At 32.9% G+C, this 21,278-nt stretch overlaps 1 protein-coding gene across 16 annotated transcripts in view; it reads left to right on the forward strand.

The window, feature by feature from the left end:
* Positions 1–21,278, forward strand: part of LOC124428213 (tyrosine-protein phosphatase Lar) — a 488,512-nt gene that overhangs the window by 465,648 nt on the left and 1,586 nt on the right. For 9 of the 16 annotated variants that reach the window (XM_046972045.1, XM_046972046.1, XM_046972047.1 and 6 more), the window contains 7 exons: positions 13,459–13,467; positions 16,483–16,622; positions 17,039–17,244; positions 17,412–17,578; positions 17,693–19,053; positions 19,144–19,370; positions 19,511–21,278. The exon at positions 19,511–21,278 is cut by the window's right edge and continues 39 nt beyond it. In XM_046972045.1, the coding sequence (XP_046828001.1) occupies positions 13,459–13,467; positions 16,483–16,622; positions 17,039–17,244; positions 17,412–17,578; positions 17,693–19,053; positions 19,144–19,370; positions 19,511–21,278 (3,878 nt within the window). The remainder of the gene's footprint in view (positions 1–13,458; positions 13,468–16,482; positions 16,623–17,038; positions 17,245–17,411; positions 17,579–17,692; positions 19,054–19,143; positions 19,371–19,510) is intronic. The other 7 variants (XM_046972051.1, XM_046972054.1, XM_046972058.1 and 4 more) reach the window with 3 other exon arrangements.

The raw sequence follows: 21,278 nt of genomic DNA on the forward strand, positions 1-21,278 counted from the left end.
AGATGAGAAAAAAAAAAAAAAAGGCAAAAGAAAAACTCCCCTCACGTAATCCTTAAGCCCGTTTCGTTTTTGATTAAAAACGAAAGGCAAAAAAAAAAAAAAAAAAAAGGAGAAAAAATTTATAAGATTTATCCATAACCTTTCAAATATTTTATACTCCGTTCCCATTCAAAGCCATCCAACCACGCTCACTTCAACACCCACCCCTCCATTCCCTCCCTAACTATTGCCAACTAGTGTGTCCCAAAAGATTTTTTCCAGGTGCACGCAGCCATACGGATTTTTCAGAAGCTGATAAACAATTTTTGAATTCAGCTGTGTTCTTTAAGCGTAAAACATATGAAAAAGAACAAAATATTTTACAACCCCTCTATTTTACATTTTTTACAGGGCCTAATAACTCTCTCTTTGTTCGTTGCCGTTGGTTTTTCCACCCCCTTAAACCCCCCTTTTAATCAAAGAACCCAAACATCCCTCTCTGATCGATTAATTCATTGTATATTGTTTGAGATATATATGGAAATAATTGATTAATGATAAGAGGAAATTTTTGATCGAAAAAAAGGAAAAAAAAAATGTGAAGGGGAAGAAAAAAGAGAAAAAAAAAAAACAGAAAAAATAAACACCGAGCATTCTTTTTTCACGAAAAAAAAAAAAAAAAAAAAAGAAAAAGAAAAAAAAAAGAAAAAAAATACTGAGGAGTAAGAGAAGATTTTTTTGGAGAGAGAACAAAAGAGAAAAAAAAAGAATGAAAAAAGAAAAAAAAAAAAAAAAAGAGAAAGTAAACGGAACGGAAAAAAAAAGAACGAGAAGCAAAACGAAACAAAACAAAAAAAAAATAAATAAAAGAAAAGAAAAGAAAAGAAAAGAAAATAGGAAACACTTTTGGACCTTAAAACAATTTTCACAGACTTAATAATCATCTATGGACTAACTTACTTTAATTGTTATACTCATTCACGTGTTTTTTGTCTTTCCTTTTTAAAGCATTTGCAGGAGGATGATCCAGGTTTTGAACACAGCTAGTCATTAAGATTTATATCACACTCTATAACGTAATATTACAAGTTACCTACTGATATGTACTCACTTATTACACTCAGTGTTATATTTCTGATGGTTAACGTGATTACGTCAGTAAAAGGATGTTTCGTTTTTATAATTTTAGTTCATTGAACTCTCTTGCCACGTGTTATGACGTATAGAAAGCAAGGCTGAACGTTCGCGTATGCGGTTGCACACAGATCTCGTGTCGTAATTTCTTTTTCTTCCGTAATTCTTTTTTTTCTGTTTTTTCTTTTTTTTTTCTATTTTTTTCTTTTTTCTTTTCTCTCTATATCAAGATGAAACATAATGGATTTCTAAGTATTACATACACATACATATACATATATATATATATATATGTGTGTGTGTGTGTGTGTGTATGTAAATACCTAGATACACGCGCACAAAGAAATGTTATTCGCGAAGGAGAATGTGCAACGGCTACGTTTTCGAACTACAGCCTGCGAAGTGAAATGCTTACATATACGCATATATATACATATATAAATCATTGTTCGAAAGAAGGAAAAAAAGTATTAAAAAGAAAAAAGAAAAAAAAAAAAAAAAGTGAAGAAAAAAAAGAAAAAGGAAAGCAAAATAATAATAATAATAATAATAATTATTATTATAATAATTAAATGTCAGAAGAATGTTGTCTACGTAGAGATATTGATCGTAGAAATGATATAAGAGAAAGGGAAAGGGAAAAAAGAAAAAGGAAAAGAAAAAAGGAGCACATACCAATAACACGTACCCGCATAAAAAATTATATATGTATATGTATGTATATATGTTGGTATGACCAACCGCACTTTTTTTCACTATATATATATTTCACACATATACACAGACATATATATATATATATATTTCTATATCTCTGATATATCTAAGGCTCTTCTGTCTTTAGTTGAGATTTAGTTTTACCTATCGTTTGCACATGTTTAGAGCATGCCTTCGTTTGTTTAAAAATCCCCTTCAATTTTTCCCCCTAGTTTCTCATATCCTTCACAAGAAAAAAAAAAAAAAAAAAAAACCACACACACGCACACACTCCCCACCCTCGTTCCCAGTCCCATCACCTAGAAAAATAACATCCAACAAAAAAAAAAAAAAAAACGCAAAAAAAAAAAGAAAAAATATGAATACAACCATAGTCCACAGAATGACCGACCGAATCACCGATCCTCCATCGAACATCCGCCTATCTTTTTCGAGAGAAAGGAAAAAGATAAAAGCAAAACAAAACAAAAAAATAAACCAAAAATCATTGATCCCAAAAGTCATTGATCCAAAAAAAAAAAAAAAGAAAAAAAGAAAAAATACTTCGTCACCAAAACCATCTCCGTCCAACCTCGAGAACAAAAAGGAAAAAGAAAAGGAAAAAAAAAAGAAAGGAAAAAAGAAAAAAAGCAAAAAAAAAAACCAAAGAAACAAAAAAAGAACAGAACCAGGAAAGGTCGCTGAGTAACGTCGAGTCTGCGAAGCCATTATCCTCCATCTCTCTCTCTCTCTCTCTCTCTCTCACACACACACACACACTCTCTCTCTCTCTTTCTCTATCTCTCACCCTTTCCCTGTCTCTCTCTCTCTCTCTCTCTCTCTCTCCCTCCGGCCCGCCCCCTCCCTCTACCCCTCCTTTTCTCTCTATCTCTATATATCTATCTATCTTTTTCTCTTTCCCTATGAATGGCATGCCGATGCACGAGACGATTTTGCTTTTTGATTTCTAAATCCCAATCCTCTCGATCCCCCTCTTCCTCTCCTTCCTCCTCCTCCTCCTCCTCCTCCTCCTCCTCCTCCTCCTTCCAACCCCCTAACCCCCTAACCCTCAAACCCCCCTTACACCGTACTACGTCCCGTCTCCATCCCCTACTCATCCCTCTCCAAATGATGAAAGCTTCTCGACGCCATCATGATCGATGGAGGAGGTCTTCGATGCTCGAGCCCGCATGTCGAACGTTTTTTCATCCCCTTTCCCTTCCGCTTTCCCCTTCATCCTACCAAACCTTCTCCCTTCGACCCATAAATACCCGTTCCCCATACTTCTTAATCAAGAACAGTCCGATGCACGTTTCGATTTAACCTGCAATACCAATCCTAGAGATATTGAGAAAGAAAAAGTAATGGAGATGTCGGATAGAGAAAGAATGAGATCGACGAAAGATACGACTCACATTATATAACATATATATATTTATTTATTTACTTATTTATTTATTTATTTATTTATTTATATATTCCGTGAAAAAATATTTCGAATGGATTCGTAAAGAAGAAATTTTTGAACGATTAACATTTATAATTGAAGAAGAACATGACGGTGAGGAAGGGCGCATGGAAGTCACCGTTGAAAGGGTGGTAGGGGGGGGCGCGGGAAAAAAGAAAGAGAAGAAAAGAATAAAAAAAAATTGAAAAGAGAGAGGAAAGAGAAAGAAAAAACAAAAGAAAAAGAAAAGAAAGAAAAAAGAGAAAGAGAAGAAAAAGAAGAAAAAAAAGTCGTACCTTCGTCCTCGTCGTCTCTAACGATCTTTCTATCCCTCTTTCTCTCTCTATCGTTCTCCTTCTATTTTCAACAAATTCACCCACAAAGATCCACTTTCGTTTTAGCCAACATCACACAAACCTCCTACGATCTCCATCCTTGAACCTCTTCAACCTCAGTTCCCAACGAGTAACCACTCCTCCTCCTCTTCCCTCTCCATCTTTCTCTCTCTCTCTCTCTCTCTCTCTCTCTCTCTCTCTCTCACTCTCTATATTTCTATTGTCCTTGCGTGAGACCAAACACAATCCTTTTCCATGTTCAACAAGGACAGAAAATCTCCGTTAACCAAAGTACACCAAAATCTTCCGCAGAGTCGGCGTTGCTAGATGCGACGATAAAAGACATATATATATATATATTATATATTATATATTATATATATATATATATATATGTACATATAAAAAGCACTGCTGAAAGCACCCTGCCGTGTAAGCTCGCACATTGTCAAGCACAGGCTATTAAAAAATTTTCTCTCTCACCACTGTATATTTCTTATATATCTATATGTCCACACGCGTAAATATTATTGCCTATATATATATATATCTTTGCTATTATTACGTCACCACGTCACTATATTTATTATATTAGCACTATTGTTATTATATATTATATCACTTATATTATCGTCACCGCTATTGTATTAGATCGTGTCGTGTGTGTATTTTATTCAAATATTAGAATCGGCACCACCTGCTAATAATAATAATAATAATAATAAAAATAATAATAATAATAATAGTAATAATAATAATAATAATAATAATAATAATAATAATAATAATAATAACAATAACAATAATAATAATAATTGGGCCAACGAGAAAATTGATATTTTCCAAACTAAGTAAGGAAAGAAAATTTACAACATGAAAGAATGGTAAAGGAAAAATAATCACTTCTTCACGCGGGCACCGTGTTTTCTTTTTTTTGTATGTCTCGCACCCCACCACGCACGCATATACACGTAGGAGCCGTGTGTGAGAAGTTGTGACGCCTAAAATAAATAAAAGGAAATAATAATAAATATGCGTGCACGCGCTCGCTCGCTAGTTTACCAACGCGTTACATTGCATAATGTAAGATAGAAAGAAAGTAAGGAGAAGTTAAAAAAGTAATGAAGAAAGAAAGAAGTCGATCGCTGTAAAGTGCAATAATGTTGTTTTATTTTCACTCTCTCTCTCTCTCTCTCTCTCTCTCTCTCTCTCTCTCTTTTCATCTCAAAAAAAAAAAAGAAAAAAAAATAAAGAAAAACAAATGAAACAATAAAAAGGAAAAAAAAGTTAACATCCTGTAATTAATTATAAACCATCGTGACTTTTATTAAACTCTAATTGCGGTTGTCACGGTTGGATTACAACAGTTCTCTCTCGCTCGCTCTCTCTCTATCACGTTGTAATCCATTTATTATCGGCGATAAAAGCTCGGTAAACCACAAAGCATTCGCATCGTCATTGTCATTCATGAGACTCACCATGGGTGAACGCCATTTCTTCGTCAATTTGTTTGTAATAAAATGTAGATAAATTGTAGAACGAATGGACCAAGCACTTTTTCTCGTTCATTTTTATGATTTCAACGATTGAATGTCCATTCCCAGATGGACGAAGGACTTTCGATTAAAAAAGGGGGGGAAAAAAAAAAGAAGGAAAGAAAAAAAGAAGAAAGAAAGAATAAAAAAAATCATTCGCCGTTGAAATGTCGTATCCACGCTTGCAAGAGAGAAAGAGAGAGAGAGAGAGAGAGAGAGAGAGAGAGAGAGGACGCGTACAGAAAAAAAAAATATTTAGATTAAAAAAAAAAAATTCGATTAGCCAAAAAGTGATCGTAGAACAATCTAATTCATTCAGTTGCAACAAAATGTTTTTACTTTACACGCGATCGATCGATAACTATACTCCTTCATATTCTCCATTTATTTTTCTCAAGTAAATGTTTGTAAAAACGTATGTGCGCGAGTTAATAAAATATAAAAACATAGAAAGATGAAAAACTTGTACTCTTGGTATTGCACGCGCGCGCACGCGCATGCATACATACATACATACATACATACATACATACATACAAGTAAACAAGTAAAGCAAGCACAGGCGCTCATTCACTTACTCACGTACGGCTATATACATATATATATATATGCGCACGGAATATTCACCGAGCATAAGAGCACTTTCGCGATACTTGGAGTGTATATGATTGTTACGTGAACGATACGATATCGTGGCCGAGCACCAGAGCACTAAAAAGCACACCCTCGAAAAAAGCAGCAGCACAAGCCAGCAATTTCTTAAACCCCCGTTCGTTCGCAAGAAACCAACCCCGCCCCTCACTAATACTATTACTATTCACTACTACTACTATACTGTCGTATGAGTGATAACGACGAAATCCTGTCGATTGATTTTTACTTTTTAACGAATTAAATACGTAAACCTTCCGTAAAATATATATATATATATATATATAATTACGTTTAATTTTATAATTACGTTTGATATATATATATATATATATATATATATATATATATATACACATATATATATTCTCGATTAAAATGTTTTCAATTATGTCCTATCTACATAATCAATGTCTCTATTATTAAAAGGATCTATATCGACATGATTTTGATCGTGCGTTGTGCCTGTGTGAATGTGAAAGCGTGATTGAGAATAAAAGTGATACAGGATGCAAGGGAAGGACTACGCGAACGGTTCGTATATACGATACGGGAGATAATTTTTATGATTGAATGGGGGAACTAAAAAAAAAAAGAAAAAAAAAATATGAGAGAAACAATAACGTAGAGAAAGCTATTGTCGATTACACCAAGGGGTTGGGGGAGGGGAATGGGCGAGGGCGGAGGGTGGAGGGGAGGGAAGGGTTAATGACGGACGGTGTCGTGTAAATTTTTGGTATTTAAAAAAAAAAAAAAAAACGAAGAAAGAAGAACGAAGGGAAAAAATCGTGACGGGAATCCAAAAGAGAAAAGAAACGAACGAAAAATACCGATAGACAATCTGGGCTCCTCGTGGAGTGGGTGGTGGGAGTAGGGGGGGTGGGGTGGGCGAGGGATTGAATTCTCGCGCGCGAACAGAAAAAACAAACAAAAAAAAAATACATATATATAAAAATAAACCCTCTCTACGCGTTTCATCAAACGTCGCGCGTCTTTCACTTTGATTTTCTTCGAGGAAAAATGATCAAAGAAAAAAGAAAAAAAGGAAAAGAAAAAAGATAAACAAACAAAAGAAACGGAATAGGAAAAAGGAAGAGTTTAAAAAGAATTATATCCAACGAATTGAATTGTAGGGAAGAAGGTGTAGATAAGAAGAAAAAAAAAAAAATAAAAAGGAGAGAAAATAAATTAAAAGAAAAAAGAAAAAAGAAAATAGGAAAAAACGAAAAGAAAAAAAAGAACAACTAGGGTGATCTCTTCGATACATTTGAATACCAATATTACGTGACGATACTTCGTGGTATTTTCTTTTTTTTTCTTTTTTTTTTTTCTTTTTTTTTTTTTTTCCTTACAAGGGAGAACATCCTCCTATTCGTTCGTTAGTAATTTTATAAATTATCTATAATGAGAGAATAAATCAGCCACAAATGCAATTAATGAAAAAAGATTTTTCATTATTCTTTTATTTCATTCATTCATTCATTCATTTATTTATTTGTTTACTTAATTATTTCTTTTTTCTTTTTTTATTTCATTGCCTCTCGTTACTCGGCTTACGTAACGCGAATTTATTTACTTTTAAGATAAATAAGGAAGCAAAAAAGAAAGAGAGAGAGAGAGATGGAGTAAGGAGAAAGGGAGAGAAAGAGAGAAAGCTGAAAGAGCTTGAGAGAGAGAAAGAAAGAAAGTTAGAATTTTTGACATTGAAAAATGTAAAAATCTCTCTACTCTCTTTTTTTCCCTACATTTTCGAGTTATATAAATAACGAATAACCTATTCGCGGCACTTGTATTCTCTTATTTACGTATACATATATATGTATATATGTATTATACATACACATGTATGTACGATATATGCATCGTTATAATTAATAATTTGCTCTCGTTTGTATTATAATTTTCATTGAAATAATTAACTACCGTTCGTTTCGATATGGTTTTTCTCGGCTTTATTTGAAAGCTATGCTGTAATTGCAGCTAGTTCTTTATTTTCTCTCTTTTTTCGTTCTCTTATTATTATTATTATTATTATTATTATTATTATTATTATCATTATTATTATTTATTTGTTTTCTTTTCTTTTCTTTTCTTTTCTTTCCTCGAGTATTGTAAAAAATTTATTGATCAATGTTTCTCTTCCTATTATACGAGGATTATATTCGTGTTGTAGCTGCGATATATACGATCAAAAGGATTATACAAATACCAACCATAGAAATATATTCTATTCTATTTATTGTTTTATAGAACGAAAGTGTTTCACATTGAATGAGAACGCGCAAATCTATAATGGATCCTTGTTATTGAATGATCAGAACGATACAGGAGCAAATAATATTATCTTTTTTCCTTTTTGAATATTACTTCTTTCATTCGATATTATTTAGACGTTAATTTTTTGCATCAACTCATATAATTGGCATAAAAAGAAATAAGGCAAATATAATTGGCAAAAAAAAAGAAAAAAAGAAAAGAAAAAAGGAAAAGAAACAAAAAGCATACAAAATTTATAACAGAACGTCACACGAAATTCAGATATTAAAGTACAATACAACTAATATCATTTCTTTGGTATTATGGATTTTGTCAAAAAAAAAAAAAAAAAGAAAAAAAAAAGAAAAAAGAAATGAAAAAGGCGATAAATTTATTTAAAAAATTTTTTTCTTTTTCCAAATATTCTTCTTTACTTTTTTTTTTCTTTTTTTTTTCTTTTTACTTAACTCATTGCAATCGTTAAGATCATTCTTTAACGAAAAATTATTTTAACGTGGAAATTGTGCGTTATTTTTTCTTTTTTTTCTTTTTTTTTTTTAGTCTGATCTTATTTTTTCGTCCCCTTTTTCTTTTTTGTTGATATTATTACAACATGTAACATAAAGTTTCTATTTCCATTCGGATAAATACAAACAAATTTTTATATTTTCATATCATTATATAAATAATGAATCTCACGTAAAATTCGATATCCTTTAGCATTAAAATAGAATGCACGAAATGCTTTTACGATTTTTTCGAATAAACTTTTTTTCCAAAAATTTCATCATTTTTCGGAACACGAAGATATAATAATAATAATAATAATAATAATAATAATAATAATAATAATAATAATAATAATAATAATAATAATAATAATAATAATACGTTAGAATCGCTGACATGTTTAATCGGTTTATCTCAACGAAAATCTTCTTAAACGAGTGAAATTGTACTATTATCACAGTATCACCATAAAACATTCCCAAAGGAAGATATTTTTGAATAGTTTTTATCGTTCCACTGATCGACTCTTTTATTACTTTTATCGCAGCTCCAACGTAAACGCGCCTTAACTCTCGTTAACTAGGACACGAAAGAGGAGGCGGTACGTCGTTGAATTTTATTAACCCGTTTATAGAGAGAAAAATAAGGATAGAAAGAAGGATAAGAAGAAGAGGGAAAGGAAGAAGAAGAAAAAAGAAAGAAAAAAAGATAAAAACAACTATTCGTGAATTTTCTTTCGAAACATTTCAAAGATCAAATATGTTCGATGAATTTTCTTTTTCTTTTTTTTTTTTTTATTTTATTATTTTTCTTTCTTTCTTTCTTCTTCTTCTTCTTCTTCTTCTTCTTCCTCATCTTCTTCTTTCTTTCATTTTAATTTCTCTTTTTCTTTTCTCATTGTATTCGCAAAACGTGCGACTCGTAAGCGCATATAAATGTATATAGACACACATATACAGGCGCGCGCGCACTTTCTATCTTTTTAATTTTTTATATTCATTGAATATTATTCTTCTATTTTTTTTTTCTTTTTTTTTTTTTTTTTTTTTTTTTTATTTTTATTATCATATTATTATTCAACACCCAAGCTGTGGTATTTAGTGAATTTTTAATACACCGTACATGGAAGGGCGTGCCTTTTTAATAACGCGAAATTAATTATAATCTTTTCTCTCTCTTTCCTTTTTTTTTTTCTTCTTCTTCTTATTATTATTATTATCATTTTATTTCTTGTCGCTCGTTTTACAATAATAATAATAATAATAATAATAATAATAATAAATTAAACGTCTATCAAAATAAATAAAACATTTTTTTTAATCTTAATGAATCTCGGACGAATTAACGCACTCTCTCATACAATCATTATTTCGAACGTAGAATTGATATTTTTCGAATATTTCCAATTTACTTATGTAAGAAAGAAATTTGAAATTTATTTCCAACGAAGTATTAAATTAAATTGATTTAAAATTGTATCAATCGAAATACTACAGATCACGTTAAAATTGACTTTTATATATTTCTACGTAGATTTCGATCATTACGAAATTAAGATCCTACTTGTAAACATTTAAAATGGATGAGAGAGTTTGCATTGGTTCGTCTTATACATGTAATGTACTTATCTATCTACATATATATATATATATATATATATATATATATATATATATATTTCGTTGAAACTAATCTCGACTGATACTACGCAAGTAAGTCAATGTTGTTACGCATGGTGTATTAATAACCTTATTTTTTCCCCTTAGTTAATTCCATTAGTTTTTATAATCGATCGATTAATAGATCTTAGATGTTATTATTCACTCGGACAACAATGACAACGATTACGATTACGATTACGATTACGACGACTAAGACAACAATTACGACGACGTCTTCTCCCGCGCGTACGTGCGTTTCATTCATTGTAGATGTGTTTGTTTGTTATGAAGAAAGAGAAAGAGAGAGAGAGAGAGAGAGAGAGAGAGAGAGAAAGAGAGATAGTCGCATAGATTTTTTATCCCTTTTCGAATCCGTAAAGATTTTGCGATTTTTACACGAACGAGTGTTGTGGCGGCGTGGGGTGGATGCAAGAATTTCAAAAAAAAAAAAAAAAGATAAATAGAGAATGAGAGAAAGAAAGAGACGGAGAGAGTGAAGGAGAGAGAAAGAGAGAGAGAGAGAGAGAGAGAGAAGAATAGAATGAACGGACACAAGAGTGTACGATGATGAATGAATCATTCGAGTGTAATAGAGTAAATGAATGAAAGAGAGAGAGAGAGATAGGGAGAGAGAGAAAGAATGAAATTTTTTGACGGTACCCGAGGAAGTGATATCCTAACAAACAAATCAAAATAAAGAAAAAATAACAGACTTTTTGTCCGAGCTACCATTTTTTGCGGGTGACTTTTTGGAGTTGCAAAAACAACAACAACAACAACAACAACAACAACAACAACAATAACAAAGGAAAAAGAAAAGAAATTTGAAGAGAAGAAAGAAAGAATTTTTCCTCGAAGGACATTCCACCCTTCCGGCACTATTACATCCCCGACTTCGTATCGTGGAGTATTTTTTTTGATTTTTTTTGATCGTATCACTTCGAAAATATCATGTCGCGGGGGGAAAAAAAAGGAAAAGAAAGGAAAAATAAAACGCGTTCGCGTGAGACGGCGAATTTTTTGCTCTTTTTTAATTTTTTTTTTCTCTTTTTTTTGTTTTTTTACATATATACATATATATATATATATATATATATATATATATATATATAAAATTTTTTCTCAAAAAAAGAAAAAGAACAAAAAAAATATATATATGAGAGAGAGAGAGAGAGAAAGAGAGAGAGAGAGAGAGAGAGAGTGAAAGTGAGAAAGAAAGAAAGAGAGAGAGAGAGAGAGAGAGAGAGAGAAAGAGAGAGAGAAAGAGGATAGCACACGTATGTATGTATGTATGTATGTACCTACGTACGTATGTACGTACGTGTTAGTACTACGTTCGTTCGTTCGTCCGGGGCTCCTATTAAATACGATACGAGGTTGTACGAAGGGAGAAGATGATATTTTTTTCCCCTCGGCGTTTTATCAAAACGTGTACGACAATAACTTCGTCATTATCATCATCATCGTCATCATCATCCTTCATCATATTCATCATTATTATCATCATCATGATCATCAATCAATCAATCAAACATCATCATTGTCATTGTCATTATCATTGTCAACAAAAACAACAACAAACATCCAAAGAACCATAAATATTCCCTTCTTTTTATATTCTTCTTCTTATATATACTTATGGTTTCTCCTATCTCTCCTATATAGCTTTCTTTTCGTAGACATTCTTTATCATAGGTCTTTCCCTTTTTCTGACACCCCCTTTCGAGGAAGGAAGTAACGCGTTATTCCTTGATCTCGATCGATCTATTCATATCGATCCTTTTCATCTTTGACAGAGAAAACTCTAAGAGAAAAAAAGAAAAAAAAAATAATAATAATAATAAGAGGAAGAAGAAGAAGAAGAAGAAAATAATATAAAGTAAAAATAATGATATTGAAACGAGGAAGAAGGAGAAAAAAATTGGAAATAAAAATAAAACTAAAAATAGAAATAAAAAGATAACAGATATCCATTCCTTTTTCTTATTAAATATTTTTTTTTAACGAGTAATAAATGTTGCTTCCTTCGCGAAATGGAAACGGGTGTACATGAGCCTATAGTTATTTCATATTTGGAGTAGTGATTGCGCATGCCAATAATAAAAATAAATAATTTTAAAATGATTAAAAAAAAAAAAAAAAAAAAAAAAGAAAAAGTAAAAATAAGAAGGAAAAAATATATATATAGAAAAAGAGAAAACTGAAAGAAAGAGAAAGAGAAAGAGAAAAAGAAAGAAAGCAAGCAAGCGAGCAAGCAAGCAAGCAAGCAAGAGAAAGTAAAAAACGAAAGATATATTATTCTCACGTCTCCCGCCTCTCTGCTAATTCATTGCCAATGGTTGGTAACGTGCTATAATAACATATTTTTCTTTTTTTTTTCTTTTTTTTTTTTTTTTTGTTTTTATTAAAATCTGATATCTTTCTAAGGATAACAAATAAAAAAGAAAAGAAATAATAATTCATAGATAATCGAGTAATAATTTGCACCATCGAAGATCGTCGATGATGCGAGAAATATGAACTCTGATGATGATAATATAATATTGATATATATAATATACATTGTTATATATTCGTAGAGATAGAGATATGGGATGAACGATGTGATCGAACGATTAAGTATGAATATAAATTAGAATCAATATGATTTTGATGAGTGCCTGTTTAATAATAATTTCGAACGTGTGAATGAGCGTGTGTTTCTGTGTGTATGTGCGCATGTATGTTGATGCGTGTATATGCGAGAAAGAGAGAGAGAGAATGTGAGAGAGAAAGAGAGAGAAAGAGAATGAAAGAAAGGGGGGAAAAAAGTCAAAGGGCAATTCTCGAGGGAGAGACAGTTCATTGTCAAAAATATTTTTTTTCTCTCTCCCTAACGAGAAATAACAAGAATATAAATATATATATATATATATATATATTTATATACATAGAAAAAAAAAGAGAGAAAGAAAGAGAGAAAGAGAGAGAGAGAGAGAGAGAGAGAGAGAGAGAGAGAGAGAAAGGGCCAAATATTTTGACTGTTCATGAGTAAATAATTTAGTAGAGTATATTACTTGCATTATATACCCAATATTTCTGATATGCCTATGAGAAAGATAAAAAAAAAAAAAAAGATAAAAAAAAAACAAAGAAATAATCCAAAAAAAGTATTTTTGTAATTTATTCTTGTATTGAAATTTTATATACGTGCGAAGTTGACACGAATTTTTACGAGTTTTTTTCCCACTTTTTTGGCGACTTTTGGGGCGCAGATGACAAAAGTGAGTATCCCTTAGCTCGTCTCGAGTTGTGCCATAATAATTAATAATAATGATCTTTTTTTTTTCTGTTTACTTTATTATAATTATTATTATTATTATTATTATTATTATTATTATTATTATTATTATTATTATTATTATTATTATTATTATTTCTTCATACGACTTTACGAGTCTCTCTATGAACATTTTTCTTTTGTCTTTTTTTTTCTTTTTCTTTTTTTTTTTTTTTTCTTATTTCTTTACTCTTCACTTTTTGTCGCTTCTTTCATTTTTTGTAAGCATTTTTATTCCATTTTACAATTTTACCGTTTATATATGTACACACACATATATATATATATATATAAACGTATATACGCATTATTACTTGTTATTTTGTTACGTTTTCTTTCGTCTCTCGTTATTTTTTCATGGTACCGTCAGAGAGCATTTTTGAGATGCCACTTTTGGTTTGATCGTTGTTGTTTTCTTTCCTCTTTTTTTTTTCTCTCTTTATTTTGTTTCTTTTTTTTTTTTTTTTCTTTTTTTCCTTTTTTTTTGCAGCAGCAACAGCAGCATCCAAGCGCATAGCCTTGCGTCGCGCGTGCACAATGTATCTGACGTGAAACATTCTAAACGTCGATCAATGAAATACACACAGAAAGAGAGAAAGAGAGAGAGAGAGAGAGAGAGAGAGAGAGAGAGAGAGAGAGAAAGAAAAAGAGAAAAAGAGAGAGAGAGTGAGAGAGAGAGAGAGAGAGAGAGAAAGAGTGAGAGAGAGAATGAAAGTTATGGCGTGTTCGATACGTTGTTTGAGAGATACGTTTCGCGATCGGTGCCAGAGATGATCTTTGATAGAAGACACTTTGTAAAACGATATCGACAGTAACCTGTTTGCACGTTGTCACATCACGTAGAATCATGAACGGTTATCAATTTTTAAACGGTTTTACAACGTCATTGTAAATTGAAGATCGTGGCCAAAAGAAAAAGAAAAAAAAAATATATTTATATATATGTATATATATATATATATATATATATATATATATATATATATATGATCTTAATTCTTTTTTTAATATATATGTGTATATATATATATATATATATAAATATATATATATATATATATATTTATATACAATCGTACACATCAGATATATCCAATTGTGCACGCAAGGCGCTTTTGCCTATAAAACTTTTTTTTTCGCTCTAAATAGAACAAAAAGAAAATAAATATTTATATATATACATGAATCCACACGTGTCTCGTACCAATGTTTTTTTCGATTATGTCGAATGTTCGATCGATCGAAAAAGATCCAGGTCGATGTTCGCATATGTATTTAGAGCTAACCACGCGTAATTTTGTTTAACGAGTCTAAACGATAGTTATATTAATAATTAGCCACTGTTGAGATACTTCTTTTTCTTTTTTTTTTTCTTCTTCTTCTTCTTTTTATTTTTTTTTATATATATATATATCTTCGTTATGTTTCACGTTATCGTATTTATTTTATTTATACGAAAAAAACGTAAAACTTATAATAATAATAATAATAATAATAATAATAATAATAATAATAATAATAATAATAATAATAATAATAATGATAATAATGATAATAATAGTAATAATTGCCGAATAGCGAATCGTTCAAGTATAATAATCTACTTGTACGCAATTGCCGAATGATCGACAAATGTTTATTTATTTATTTTAATTACAAAAGATCGATAGTAATAAAAATTAAAAAGGAAAAAAAAAAAAAGAAGAAGAAAAAACAAAGAAAATATCGTTGTTATCCTTTCTTATATGATCTTGAACGTTTCGTTATACTCGACTGTAGTATGCAATCTTCGTTATCATTATGAACGTCTTCGGTGATTCGCGTTATTCGCGCTTAAGAGGGATCCATTAATTATGTATGTTTATCTACGAGCAAGATAGACAATAAATATTTTTGTAAATTCGTTGGAAAAAAAATCGAACGACAAGTTTTTTTTTCTTTTCGCGAAGAAAAATGAGAAAATGGGATTAAAGGAGAGAAAAAAGAATAAATAGATAAGTAAATAAATAAAGAAAGAAATTAAAAAAAGGAAAAAGAAAAACAAAAAAACAAAAAAAACACGACGAAAAAAGTAACGTTAAATGAAACGCGTGAGGAAAATAGGGACATATAATATTATATAATATATATATATGTATCCATATATATATATATCTTAAAAAACACACATTATTGGTATTCAAATGGAGCATTACCGGTTTGAGGGGTTTATATCGTTATTAGAGCATGGGGGTGCGGCGTGCCTCGTAATATTGTTTGTACGTCGTTTTGTCCGTGAGTGATTGTGATGCCGGCATGTCAGTATCATCCTATATCAATTTTTTCTTTCTTTTTCTTTTTTATTTTTTTATTTATTATTTTTCCTTTTTTTTTCTTTTTTTCTTCCTTTTCATTTTTATTCTTCATCTGGTCCTATATCTTTCTCTTTTTTTCTTTTTTCTTATTCTCTCATTTCTTTTCCGTGAAAGAGAAGAAAGCGACAGAAAAAACGTACGAACGAACGAAAAACAAAAAAAAGAAAAAGAAAGAAGAAGGACGAATACTTTTTGACGAAACAGATTAATTTTTTCTTTTTTTTTTTTTTTTTTCTTTTTTCTTTATTTTTCAGGACATCAGAGAAAAAATGAATTATCCTAATTTCGTTTTTTTTTTTTTTCTTTTTGTTTAATCGTTAATGTTATTTCAGGTATCTACTGACAAACAATATTTTTCATTTTACATTTAATGCGTACGCGTATGCTCGTATCGATTTTGTTCTTTTTTTTTTTGATTATTATTATTATTATTAACTACTGAGTTCTCCCATCCATGGAATCTCCCTCCCCCCCCACCCCTACCCCTCCTCCGTTTGTCTCCCTCTCGTGTATGAAAGCGTATGGTATGGCGAGAATGAGCGAGATTGTAAGTGTGATGCATGCTAGCGATAAAGTGCACCATTTAATTGTAGCTTGGGTTACAGTGCCAGGAGATCCTCAAAACGTCAAAGTAACGTCGATCAATTCGACGGCGATACACGTCGAATGGGATGCGCCCAAGGCGAAGGACCAAAATGGGGTTATTAGGGGTTACCACATACACGTACAAGAAGTACGAGAAGAAGTACGTTTCTTATCATTCTATTTTTTTTCTTTTTTTTTCTTTCTTTCTTCATTAAGTCATCACCGGAATAAATTTCCCTAAAGGAACAGCGTTTAATTTAAAAAAAAAAAAAAAAAAAAGAAAAAAAAAAGAAAAGAAAAAAAAGGATGAAAGATCTTTTATATCAACTTAACAAATATACAAATCAATAATAATATATATATATATATATATATATATATATATATGTGTGTATAAAAAAAAAAATTGTCTATATTTATAAGTTGATATAAGCAAAAGGAAAAGAAAAAAAAAACAAGTGAAAGGAAAAAAAGAGGAAAAATAGAGAAAGAGAGTATGCTCGAAGATAGATCGGATAAAATATAAGATGATAACTTAAGATTTGGTTAATCGAACATTTGGAAATTTTCAATCAGGGAAGAGACGACGTGTTTAACGAACCTATACGTCGCGACGTCCAAGAGGACGGTGTACGTGAAATAAATATCACAGGACTGCAACCGGATACAAGGTACTCCGTACAGATAGCCGCGTTGACGAGAAAAGGTGACGGTGATCGATCGGCACCGGTTCACGTTAGAACACCAGGCGGGGTACCAAATAGACCTCAAGTTAACATAAAGTAAGAAATCTTTCGTCGTCGTTTCGTTTCAAAAAAAAGAAAGAAAAAGAAAAAATCAAAACCAAAAAAAAAAAAGAAAACAGAACGAATAAAACGACGAAGCTTTTACTTTTTTTTATATATATATATATATATACATATATATGTTTTTATTTTAATCATTTTAGAGTCCTCAGCAGAGATCCCGTCGTACTTGAATTAGAATGGATGGAACCAACCCAAACATATGGCGATTTATTGGGTTTTAGAATTCGTTATGGTATTAAAAATCAAACGCTTAAAAAAGAATTCATTCGTGGGACTCGTCAGCATACTTACAAAATCAATGATCTCGGTAAGATCGTATTATCCTCATTTACGTTGACATTTATTTATTTCACATTGATCTATGTATATATATACACATAAAGGAATATTGGGATTGATTGTAAATAATTTTCGTTTGAAGAAGAACGCGGCGTCGAATACGAGTTTAGAGTTGCCGGTCAGAACAGTATAGGATATGGTCAAGAAACTGTACAATATTGGTCAAGTCCAGAGGGAGAACCTAGCGGATCACCAACCAATTTGTCTTACTTCTTCCAAACGCCTGACACCCTCTGCGTCACTTGGGACAAACCTTTGAGACAACATAGGAACGGCCAGATCATTGGTTACGACGTTCAGTTCAATAAAAAGAACGATCATTCGTCAATTATAGAAAGGAATACGACGAAAACGCGGGAGGTATTTTCAAATTTGGAAGAGGACACAGAATACGTTTTTCACGTTAGAGCTAGAACGATGAGAGGTAGCGGTCCGTATTCCGAAAAGATAACGATAATAACGGAAAAGGATATCGGTAGAGCACCGATGTTCGTCAAGGCCGTTGCAACTTCCGAATCGAGCGTTGAAGTTTGGTGGGAACCAGTACCTAATCGCGGCAAGATCGTTGGTTATCAAGTTTTCTATACTACGACACCGGTCGAGGATCTTGACGAGTGGAAACAAAAGACAGTTGGATTGACCGAATCAACCGACCTGGTCAATCTCGAGAAATTCACTCAATATGCGATAACCGTTGCCGCAAGATATAAAACCGGTCTCGGTAGGATCAGTCAAAAGATTACAGTAACTGTCAAACCGGAAGATGTGCCTTTGAATCTCAGAGCACCGGAATCGTCAACACACTCTATGACGTTATCATGGACACCACCTATAAGACTGAATCCAACCAATTACAAGGTGTCCTTCGACGCGGTTAAAGAGTTCGTCGATTCTCAAGGTATAACGCAAACTCAAATCGTACCACGTCGGCAAATCCTATTTGATCCTAGTGTCACTAGTACAACTATTAACGAACTACAACCATTTACTACGTACAACGTTAACGTCAGTGCCGTACCACGCGATGGACAATACAGGCCACCTGCTAAAATTACCGTAACCACACAAATGGCAGCACCGAAGCCTATGGTAAAACCAGACTTTTATGGCGTCGTCAATGGCGAAGAGATTCAAGTGATCCTACCTCAGGCGTCCGAAGAGTATGGACCAATTTCTCATTATTATTTGATCGTCGTACCTGAAGATAAATCTACGGCTGACAAACAGCCCGATGAACTTACGGAAGATATGATTACCGGGAAGGGTGCCAAACAGGAACGAGAAAACGCACCGTATATCGCTGCCAAGTTCCCCCATAGAGACATTCCTTATACTTTCCATTTGGGAAGTGGCGATATATATGAGGGATATGAAAACAGAAAGTTGGAGAGAAATAAGAGATATAGAATTTTTGTACGTGCTGTGGTCGATACTCCTAGAAAGGTCAGTAGTAAACTTTGATTCGATTTGGATAAGAAACATAATTTTATCCAATAATAGCAGACGATCAAACCCAAACAATTTACTTTTCAGCATCTCTACACTTCTTCACCTTTCTCCGAGTATCTTTCATTGGACATGAGAGAAGTTCCACCAGGCGAACCACCGCGGCGGCCAAATCCAAATACTCCAGTCGATGGAAATCCTGAAGTGTCCGTTAAAACCAGCGGACAGGAGCCTGGTATGGTTTGGGTAATAGGACCTATAATAGCAGCACTTATGGTCAGCATCTTTCTGATTCTATTATTCGTAATAAAAAAGTAAGTCTAGTCTCTCTTGCTCTATCTTTGCACGTCACAAATAGTTTCGTTTGTTCCTTAATGTTATGAATAAAGAAAAAAAAAAAAAAAAAAAAAAAAAACATTCCCAAAAAGTCCACACCATCATTACTGTGTTTCAGACGAAGGCAACCGTGCAAGGCACCAGATCAGGCCGCAGTAACTCGACCGCTTATGGCAGCAGACATTAGTTCGAATCATGCACCGTCCGATCCAGTCGAGATGAGACGTTTGAATTTCCAAACACCCGGCATGATATCACACCCACCGATACCCATAAGCGAATTGGGAAATCATATCGAACGATTGAAAGCAAGCGACAATCTAAAGTTCAGTCAAGAATACGAGTCGATCGAACCCGGTCAGCAGTTCACTTGGGACCACTCGAATATGGAAGTGAACGCGTCAAAGAATCGCTATGCCAACGTGATCGCCTACGATCATTCTCGAGTGATCCTTCAAACGGTCGATGGGATGCCAGGGTCCGACTATATAAACGCGAACTATTGCGATGGTTATAGAAAGCAGAACGCATACGTGGCAACTCAAGGACCACTTCAAGAGACCTTCGGTGATTTTTGGCGAATGTGTTGGGAACTTCGTACTAGTACGATTGTTATGATGACGAAACTCGAGGAAAGGACTAGAATAAAATGCGATCAGTATTGGCCAACAAGAGGTTCAGAAACTTATGGCCAGATGACGGTCACCATTACCGATATCCAAGAGCTTGCTACCTATTGTATCCGTACTTTCCAGGTTTGTAGAGCCGGTTATTCGGAGAGACGCGAGATAAAGCAATTGCAATTCACTGCATGGCCTGATCACGGTGTTCCGGAACACCCAGCACCATTTTTACAATTTTTGCGAAGAGTTAGGTCATTAAACGTACCGGACAGCGGCCCATTGGTGGTACATTGTAGCGCTGGCGTTGGCAGAACCGGTTGTTTCATCGTCATAGATTCTATGCTCGAACGTATAAAGCATGAAAAAATGATCGACATATATGGACACGTGACGTGTCTGCGAGCTCAGAGAAATTACATGGTACAGACTGAAGATCAGTACATATTTATTCATGACGCCCTACTCGAAGCGGTGATATGCGGTAACACCGAGGTACCAGCTAGAAATCTACATTCTCACATTCAAAAGCTCATGCAACCTGAAATCGACAATATTACCGGGATGGAATTGGAATTTAAGAAATTGTCTAACATCAAAGCTGACTCGACGAGATTCATATCGGCTAATTTACCATGCAACAAGCATAAAAATCGATTGGTTCATATCTTACCTTACGAATGTAGCAGAGTTTGTTTACAACCACAACGTAACATCGAAGGTTCTGATTATATAAACGCTAGTTTAATCGATGGATACAGATATCGCGGTGCATACATTGCAACCCAGGGTCCTCTTTGCGACACCACTGATGACTTTTGGCGTATGTTATGGGAGCATAATTCGACGATCGTCGTAATGCTAACTAAGCTAAAAGAAATGGGTAGAGAAAAGTGCCATCAGTATTGGCCATCCGACAGATCTATTCGTTATCAGTGCTTCGTAGTAGATCCCATTGCTGAATACAATATGCCGCAATACATTTTACGTGAATTCAAGGTCACCGACGCACGAGACGGAGCAAGCCGTACAGTTAGACAATTCCAATTCATCGATTGGCCGGAACAAGGTGTACCAAAGTCCGGTGATGGTTTCATCGATTTCATCGGTCAAGTTCATAAAACCAAGGAACAATTTGGTCAAGATGGACCAATCACTGTACATTGTAGCGCCGGAGTAGGTAGAACGGGTGTCTTCATAACGCTTAGTATCGTCCTTGAACGTATGCAATACGAAGGTGTTGTCGATATATTCCAAACAGTGAGA

Source organism: Vespa crabro, chromosome 11 (genome assembly GCF_910589235.1).
Source record: "Vespa crabro chromosome 11, iyVesCrab1.2, whole genome shotgun sequence".
In the NCBI taxonomy this organism is placed as follows: domain Eukaryota; kingdom Metazoa; phylum Arthropoda; class Insecta; order Hymenoptera; family Vespidae; genus Vespa; species Vespa crabro.